Source organism: Lepidochelys kempii, chromosome 4 (assembly GCF_965140265.1).
Source record: "Lepidochelys kempii isolate rLepKem1 chromosome 4, rLepKem1.hap2, whole genome shotgun sequence".
NCBI classification, from domain to species: domain Eukaryota; kingdom Metazoa; phylum Chordata; order Testudines; family Cheloniidae; genus Lepidochelys; species Lepidochelys kempii.
This window is the reverse complement of record NC_133259.1, coordinates 16,683,352-16,692,782: the sequence shown is the minus strand read 5'-3', so window position 1 is coordinate 16,692,782 and position 9,431 is coordinate 16,683,352. Positions and strand designations below refer to the sequence as shown.

The following is a 9,431-nucleotide window of genomic DNA, read 5'->3' as shown; positions in this document are numbered from 1 at the left end:
TGCTTTTAAGCATGTCCCCTCTTATTATTCTCCCTTCTAAGGAGAACAATCCCAACTTTTTCAATTTCTCCTTACAGGAAAGTAGTTGGTTGTTTTTTCCCATGCCAGTAATCATTCTCATCTCCCTTCTCTGAACCCCATCTAACTCTTCAATATCTTCTGCGTGATCAGTGCTGCACACAGCACTCTAAATGTGGGCACTGATCTCTTCTAGTGCAGTCTGCTCCCTCTCCCAGGACTGATCTTTATAGTTTCTCTATCTAGTATTGGGCCCAGTCATCCTCTCACTGAAGTCAATGGATCTTAGACTGTAAACTCCTCATGTCAGAGACACGGTCATGCTTTGTGTTTGCAAAGTACCATGTATACCCATGGTACTATGTAAATAATAGTAATGAAAGTAGTCATTGCATTTTAGTATTTGTTCCTCCTTTTTATTATAGGCCGAAATGAATACAGATATCAAAGTCAAGCACTTGATGTCTGTCTTTCCCCACTGGTCAGTCAGAAGCACGCTGCATTCTTCCAAGTGACTACCTCTGCTACTGTAAATTTAATCTTTGGATGTGTTACTTTATGATGGTGCAACTGTTTTGCACAGCCTCACCCCGCCCCGCCACCCCACCCCACCCCACCAACATTCTCTGACATGAGTTAATATTCCTGTAACAATTGCAGCCTATTCTGTTTAGCTTCTTTGTTATAAATAATAAAAATGTAAGACAATAGCATAGGTGTCATGTTGAATTGTTTTTTATGAAATCTCTACTCTGAACACTCCATCTCTTACTTATTATAGGACAACCTGGAAATATAACTTGAGATAACGAGAATAAATACTCACTTTGTCAGGCTGGAAGGATGAGGCAGGGGGCAATTCTTTCTTACATAATCATAGCCTTTACTACTATAGAGGTGGAGAGTACAGGCAAACTGCCTCATTTCTGTGGAGTACTCAGTCAGCTGTCTCCAGCTGTATGGTTCCCACTGCAAATCTGTTTTTAAAAATATAGATCAGCTTTGGTAAGAAGCGTGAACAGCTTGATCATTTAATTCAGATGAAAAGTACCTCTACATGGCAGGGCACGAGATACACAGCAAAAAAAAAAAAAAAAAAAAAAAAGAATGTTGTGTTTGACAAGGCACAAGCCTAATGCCCAAGTGCCATCTCTCAAGTATTCTTGTTGCAGTAAAACAAAATTCAGACCTGATTGCTGAGTTCCCTCCCCTACAGAAAGAGAATGAAATCCTCCATGCCCCTGCCAGAACTCTCTCACTTATGCTAGCCTCTTCCTCTGGGTGTTGCAGTGGATTCTGTCTTATCCCGACTTGTTTGCCTTCTAGACAGGGATGGCACTTAATATTTAACATTAACAACAACCCAGATATCCCCATTTTCCTCATACCTTAACACTTCACTGCCTTTCAGGACCCACATCGCAGCCAACATCCTTCTAATGGAAAAGGATAAAATGTGGCTCCAGAGAGGGTCAGTGCTGTTCCTGAATTAGCTGGGAAAAGTTGCTTTGAGATCTACAGATGAAAAGTGCTATATAAGTGCTAGGTATTACTATTCATGACTCAGTTAGGATTAAAGCAATTTAAATGATTTTTCTCCCATATTATCAAAATGAACAGAGCCAATTTTCTAAACACTTTCTAAGTGAGAGAGGAATATAAGGTTCCCTTACTTAAACAGAATTTAGATTCAAGCTTGAATCTCTTTAAGCTGAATGTTTATTCAATAAAGCCTAGTATCTCACATCACACACACTGTTCTAGGGCCCAGATACGAGGGGTGGCCACCCCTCAACTCATCTTCATCTCAGTACAAGTTGAGGGACTTAAATACCTTGGAGGACAGGCCCATATTGTGTAACTTTTAGTAACTGATTTGAGATACAGTATCTTCACGAAAAAGCCTTTGGTTGTGGTTCTTATTTTTATATTACATTAGTGCCTAGAGGCCCCAACTGAAATCCAGGCCCCAGTGCAGTAGGCACTGGAAAAACAAATGTACAGTTTCTGCACTGAAGAGTTTACTGTCTAACCAAGGCTCTTAATACCTGAAAACTGGGCCTGCAGCAGGCTCATAGCTTCTTCAGAGAGCAGCTTCTTCTTTACAAGCTCATTGATTACGCTAAAGACATTTCGTTCTCGGTAAGAGAGACCCCTTCGTGCTGCAACAAGTTTCTTTTTAGGCAACTGTACTATTTCTTTCATTTCTGTCTGTTGCTCAGCAGCTGTTGCAGGATTCTTTAAGCTATAGTTGTGATCCGCAGTAATGACCTCCTCATCAGAAGAATTACGTGAGAGTGGCTGCTTTAATGCTTTCTGGGATCTTCTATTTCTAAGATATGTACTCAGAGGATCCTACAATACAGAAAAGAATATGGGGCTTATTATGGGGGAAAATTCTAGAACTAAGTGCACAGCTATAGTGAAACAATGCAAGCCAGATTCTTGGTTGTATTAACTGAAAAATAGGAAGTGTTGATATTTCTAAGTAAGGTCTTTTTTGGACTTTCACCCCTCATAATTGAATGCTGGGTACCACACAAGTTTTTCTGGCATAAAGATATTATTGTCTCAAGAAACTACACAGGACAAAAAAGATGCCATCAGATCTCAACAATCAAATCAGTGGTTCCCAGACTCTTACTAAGGGAACCACCTGTGACCCATCGTTGGATACATACACCCTCCACCTTGAACCTCAACCCTGATCCTGTCTGGATACAAAGGGGAGGCCTCAGGGCGCAGGGGTGGTGGTTAGAGAGCGAGCCTGCCCCACATTTACGCTGTCGTGGCAGGCCCTGTACTGTACCCATGTCCTAAATATAAAGGGAAGGGTAAACACCTTTAAAATCCCTCCTGGCCAGAGGAAAAACCCTCTCACCTGTAAAGGGTTAAGAAGCTAGGATAACCTCACTGGCACCTGACCAAAATGACCAATGAGGAGACAAGATACTTTCAAAGCTGGAGGGGGAGAGACACAAAGGTTCTCTCTCTCTCTGTGATGCTTTTGCCGGGAACAGAAAAGGAATGGAGTCTTAGAATTTAGTAAGTAATCTAGCTAGATATGCGTTAGATTCTGGTTTCTTTAAATGGTTGATAAAATAAGCTGTGCTGAATGGAATGTATATTCCTGTTTTTGTGCCTTTTTGTAACTTAAGTTTTTGCCTAGACGGATTCTCTATGTTTTGAATCTCATTACCCTGTAAAGTATGTACCATCCTGATTTTACAGAGGTGATTCTTTTACTTTTTCTTCAATTAAAATTCTTCTTTTGAGAACCTGATTGCTTTTTCCTTGTTCTTAAGATCCAAGGGTTGGGTCTGTGTTCACCAGTGCAAATTGGTGAGGATTTTTATCAAGCCTTCCCCAGGAAAGGGGGTGTAGGGTTTCAGGAGGATTTTGGGGGGAAAGACGTTTCCAAGCGGGATCTTTCCCTTTTATATATTTGTTAGACGCTTGGTGGTGGCAGCAATAAAGTCCAAGGAAAAAATGGAAAATTGTTAGTACCTTGGGGAAGTTTTAACCTAAGCTGGTAAAAATAAGCTTAGGGGGTTTTCATGCAGGTCCCAACATCTGTACCCTAGAGTTCAGAGTGGGGAAGGAACTTTGACATGGTGGGAGCCGTGGGATTAACTTGAAATCATTTTGAGATCAATTTGAGATTTTTTTGAACAAGAAGCACAGATTTTAAAAAGGAAATTTTTTTTCCCCGTTGGGCTGCTGGAAAGCAGGTTTTCAGCTGAAAGGAGTTAGAGGGTTTTTTTGTCTCTGCTTGGGGGCCAGAGCAGAGGCAAAAGGGAATTGTCTTTTGTGAGCTGGAGTTTTCTCTACCTAAAGGCAGGGTAGATAACCTCCTGCAGGGAAATTCACAAGTCTTCACAGACCTGAAGAAGTGTTTTTTGTTTTTTTTAAGAGCAACTAGAGGGGTTTTCTGTCTATTTGCCTGGAGACAAAGGTGTTAAGTTTTTTTTTTTTAAGGATTTTTCTGTAGGCTGACAATCACTATCAGAAAACATAGAGAATCTGTCTAGGCAAAACCTGAAGTTACAAAAAGGCACAAAAACAGGAATATACATTCCATTCAGCACAGCTTATTTTATCAGCCATTTAAACAAAACAGAATCTAACGCATATCTAACTAGATTACTTACTAAGTTCTAAGACTCCATTCCTTTTCTGTTCCCGGCAAAGCATCACAGAGAGAGAGAGAACCTTTGTTTCTCCCCCCCTCCAGCTTTGAAAGTATCTTGTCTCCTCATTGGTCATTTTGGTCAGGTGCCAGCAAGGTTATCCTAGCTTCTTAACCCTTTACAGGTGAGAGGGTTTTTCCTCTGGCCAGGAGGGATTTTAAAGGTGTTTACCCTTCCCTTTATATTTATGACAACCCGACTCCCCAGTCCAGGCATTGCAACGTGGTACATGGGATCACAATGCTACACAGGTTTGACCCAGTGTTGCGATCCCATGTGCCAGGCCACAATGCTACTCATTCAAATTTGGCCCAGCCACCCCTCCCTTATGATGGAGGAGCGCCCAGACCAAACATAAGTTGCACTGTGACCGCATGTGCCAGGTTGCAATGCCCAGAACAGGGATCTGGGACCAGCCTTGCAGGACAGGAGCTGCTGATGTGGGGTGAGTGCAGGGCAGGTTTGCTCTCCAAATCCCTTTCCCTCATGGCCTTCCTTCTGCTCCACCCTGGAAGAAGTGTATGTTTGCCTAGGGACCTGCAACCCATCTAGAAACTTCCCCTGACCCACTGGTGAGTTGGGACTCAGTTTGTCTGAAAAACATTGAACTAAATTACAAGGAAAGAATAAGAGAGCCAGTTTTGTTAATACTATAAAAGAGAGGCTTTTCAAATTCTGAAAGGGATAAATAAAATTGGCAGAGATACACGAGTCATACCAGGGAAGAATTCAGAAAATAGAGGACGTGATCTAAAATTTGGGAAGATAGCTGCAATGTAGGAAAAACAAAGGTGTAACAAGCCTATAAAATATAGAGACTGCTGGTGTGATGGAAAAGGAAACAGGTATGGTGCAATGCAATTCAAAATTTCAACTGTCAGATTCTGCCTATCATTAATGATCAGAAATGCTTGTTATAAAAGGCTTCAAGTTAAGTGCAGAGAGATATTATTACCACAGTCGATTAAATAGATATTAGACTGTTATACCACACTTTGCATATATATATAATATGCCTTCAATCTGGGGATTTCAAAGCGCTTTCCAATACAGGGGCGTTGTGAAATTTCATTCATGAGTATCTGTGCTTTAGCCAAAAGATCACCCTTCCCCTGAGCATGGTTATAGCCTCATCCTTCAAACAATGACCACCCCAATAGGCATGAAAGCCTACCAGAATAAATATTTAAATATAAATGAGAAAAAATATACATATACAGTAACAAGAGGGTTGTATTTTTTTACTGTACTTTTCATGGGCATGGCAGGAATCAAGTTACCTAGATTTGATAGATCAGAATAAAATTGTCTTAAATTTAGGTAGTTTACCGGAAAAAGACAAGGTTCTTTCTAAGCAACAGCAGTTTCAAAAGAGCTGTTAGCAGGATGAGGGTTATTCAAGTTTAAACTGAAAGAGCACTAATGCCAGCAATGTATTTAAAATTATTCAAAATGGCTTCTATAAAGAAAGTTTTCCTTCCCCCATCCCCCTTTCAGTGTATTTGTGACACAGCATAAAATAAACTAAGACGTTTCAACTTGTGTTGCTGTAGCCTTACAACATAAGTTGCAACCTCTATTTTTCAAATAATTTTAGAATTTGTCTTTAAGGTTTCTAATGTGTTTCCAATCTATTAAAAATGGTAATTGCATTTAAAGTTCTTTTTAACTACCTTGTATAGAAAAACAGAAGGTACAGCTCCTTTCCTTAGTTTTCTTCTCATGCCATATGATTCAAAGTCCACTTCTGCAAAATGTCTGGAACACAAAATGGCACCAGGTCCTGGAATCCAAACCTTTTTGCTTTTGGGGTCTGCTCGATTAACAGCATGGATCCATTTCGTACGCTGTATGTCATCAATAGGAAACCTGAAATGTGAGCAGAGCTCTCTCATAATACAGTCAAAGTGAAATTCTACTCAGTTAAACTGCTGTAAATCTTGAGTAATTCCATTGAAGGCAATGGTACTATTCCAAACTTACAAAGGGTGTAAAAAAGCAGAAAAAGTGTCCTTAATATTCAAAGACTTTCGTTTTGAAAAGTTACAATTTTACAGTTACAAATTCCCTAGTTAAATTGATTAAGGAGCACTTCAGAACACTTCTGAGATCAGGCACCTAATCCTGTGCAGTTAGGATTGCTTAATTGCTGAATCTCACTCTGTGGGATGCCCCGGAATGTACTCTGCAAATGCACTGTTAATCTACCCTGAAATATTAGGGCTTCAAATGGAGATCCATACATGGAGGAGGCCTGCAAGACATCTTCCCTTCTCTGGTCTATCCACCTTGACCTCTTTCTGTTTTGACTGGGTCTCTTTCAAACATACATGCTACCCTTTTCAAAATATAGCAGTTATAAAAGATGCTATTTTTCACCTACACTTTCACTTTCTGAAAAATTCAGCATTGGGGCTGAAATGACCATATACTTGGTACTGCCTAAATGCAATTTTTGGGGGGGTGGGGGTGGAAGGATGGAGGAAAACAAGAGGATGAAATTTGGGAAAACTTTGTTCTGGGGTAATACAACAGTGCTTTTTCCCATGGAGATAAATCATAAAAGCTGAATTTTGAAAGTTCAGATTTAGGACTCCCTACAGCCAGGTGCAAGCAGACTTGGGAATGGTCCACCTGCACACGTCTAATTGCAGGGTTAGGGATAAAGCATGGAAAGAGTCCTGAATTAAGTACGATTGCTAGATTTGAAAAATATTACATTCCTTATTTTTGGAATGTGAATCGACATAGTCAATATCCACAGAGAACTCAAATTACAGGTGAATTACTTTATTTTTAAGCTCACAAAGCTATGACCATTTGCAAATACAATTGGGAATGTAAAAAAAAAAAAATCTCTGAGTCCTTACTCACTGAAGTTAATGAGGGTTTGAAATTTGGGAAAACTTTGTTCTGGGGTAATACAACAGTGCTTTTTCCCATGGAGATAAATCATAAAAGCTGAATTTTGAAAGTTAGTGCACACTAACAGGGTTTGATCCTGCAATACAGCAGTCAATGGGAATTAAAGGAGCAGAATGGACATACACGTGTATGTAAGTAAGGGTCAATTTATTCATAGAATAAGATACAACTCAGTGCAAGTAAGTGGGGAAGAATCTGGGTGAATGTATACTGTTACCCATGATTAGTAAGTGACACTAAACAGTTAGTAAACTGGGACTTTAATTTTTTTGCATCCGAGATAAGAAAAACAATAATGCAACGTTAACGTGTGAGATCAAGGCCTCAAAATCATACTGGCCTATGATGGAGAAGTGAAAAGCCTGAGATCTTTTTCTCAGCAGACCCATGTGCTCTCCTGTCTCCCACCCACAACATCTGAAATAAAAATTAATTTCAATTTTATTTAAACTCAGAAGAATAATGGATTTATCCTGCCCTCATTTTAAGTAAGGGCAGATAATTGTGGGGATCAGTAGTTCAGGACCTATGGCTCCAATTCTGCAAATGCTTAAGCATGTGTAAGTTTAAGTATGATAGTCCCACTGAAATGGGACTACTCACTTGAGCAAAGCTACAATATTTTCAGGATCAGGTCCTGCCAGGACTCTCTATTTCCCTTTAATTCTCTTCAGCATAATAATTTTCAGAGGTAAATCCTGTGTCCGTGGGTAACTGTAGTTGAAAGTTCTGAGGTTTTAGAGACGGCTGTGGGGGCCTGAAACATTACTCAACAGTCTGGGTTAAATTATAAAATCTCAGTTTAAAATTGAAAAGGCAACTCACAATTTTAAAAAACAAAATCTGTCTGAAAATACTTCATCTTCTATAGATACATGTACCCTCTAAGATTACGATAAAAGAAAGAATAATGTTTTTGTCTCTTCCAACACCGAATGTCAGTAGAGCTTGCTGAAATGGTTAAAATGGCAAAATTTGAAAAACAGGGCAAAATGTTTATGAACATATATCCTGTTTTTCACCATCACCCTGTTTTTCAACCACTGATTGAGCGGATACAATTTTTCTTTTTAATATACCAAAGAGACAAGAATGTTTTATAATTCTTTTGGCAGCTCTAAGAGTCAATTTCAGCATTTATGCTTATTGTTATTTGCTGTGATATTGCAGGGGGGGGGGGGGAATCTTTCACTTTGGGGCAGGGGAGAGAAAAACATAGGGAAAGGCGACTGTGAGGTCACAATGATTTACAGGGATTTCTGTGGGGAAGGTGTAGATCCCAAGGCTGTTTAACTCTTTAAAACTCAGGTGTGGGTGAGCGGCCACATCCCCCCACTCTATGCCAGCAGGGCTCAGACCACATCCTAAGGCTCTAGCCTTCCCTCCCACCTCCATGGTTCTCAAAATATTGCCCGCGGGCAGGTCGCCTCCCGCCAACGCTAGTCGTGGTTGGTGTTTTCAAGCCCCAGCTCCTGGAGTCTAGGGATGAGGAGAAAAATCTCGCCTTTTTCCATTATAAAAATACCTTCCAGGTATCCACCTAAGGCGGAGGAAGGCGCCCCTCCCCCGTCTCTCGATGTTTAAGCTACTCATTGATTTGGGTGAGGGCGGAGGTGGCTCGTGAGTCTGACCGCGCGGGAACGGCCCTGGTGAGGCCCACGCGTGGCGGTCTGACTCGTCCGCGCGGGGCTGAGGGGAGCCCCTCGGTGTCCCCTCTCAGCGCTACCCATCGCGGCTGAGGGGGCCCCCGCCCCACTCACTGGTGGAAGGAGATGCCCCGCTTCCGGCTCAGCCCGGTGTCCCGCGTGGTGCAGCCCAGAGCGGAGCAGCTGCGGGTCATGGTCCGCGCGCCGCACGGCACCCGGCCGCCCCCCCCTGTCGCGCGCCCTCGGCCACGTCCCGCTGTCGCGCGCAGCCAAGTCAGGAGCCCCCACGCTCCCGTCCCGGCCAGCGTTGATGGAACGCGCCTTCAGATTGGTGAGCGCCTCTCCTCTGCCCTTTCCGATTGGTTCTCGCTCTTTTTTTTTTTTTTTTTTTTTTTTCGTTCGCTAGCCCCGGAGCTGCGGAAGAGAGCCTTTCATTGGTCGCTGTCCTCCCCACGTTCCTGTGACCACACCTCCTCGGCGCCGGGGACTCGCTGCGACACCGCCCCGCATGACAAAGCGGAAGCCGGAACTCGGGAAGGAAGAGGAAGGAGAGTTGAACCAATCAGAAAGGGCACAGGAGGAGGCAGCCAATCAAACCCAGCGTACTTGGAGCCAATGGGAGCGGCGCTCTCTGTCTGGGGGCGGCTGTATC

At 42.1% G+C, this 9,431-nt stretch overlaps 1 protein-coding gene across 3 annotated transcripts in view; it reads right to left on the bottom strand.

Moving 5' to 3' along the window:
* Window positions 1–9,086, bottom strand: part of THAP9 (THAP domain containing 9) — a 28,474-nt gene extending 19,388 nt beyond the window's left edge. The window contains exons 1-4 of one of the 3 annotated variants that reach the window (XM_073340511.1): window positions 8,894–9,086; window positions 5,882–6,077; window positions 2,067–2,373; window positions 845–995 (exon numbers count right to left, since the gene is read on the bottom strand). In XM_073340511.1, coding sequence (XP_073196612.1) covers window positions 845–995; window positions 2,067–2,373; window positions 5,882–6,077; window positions 8,894–8,973 — 734 coding nt within the window. In that variant the 5' untranslated portion in view covers window positions 8,974–9,086. The remainder of the gene's footprint in view (window positions 1–844; window positions 996–2,066; window positions 2,374–5,881; window positions 6,078–8,893) is intronic. The other 2 variants (XM_073340512.1, XM_073340510.1) reach the window with 2 other exon arrangements.
* Between the last annotated feature and the right edge of the window lie 345 nt (window positions 9,087–9,431).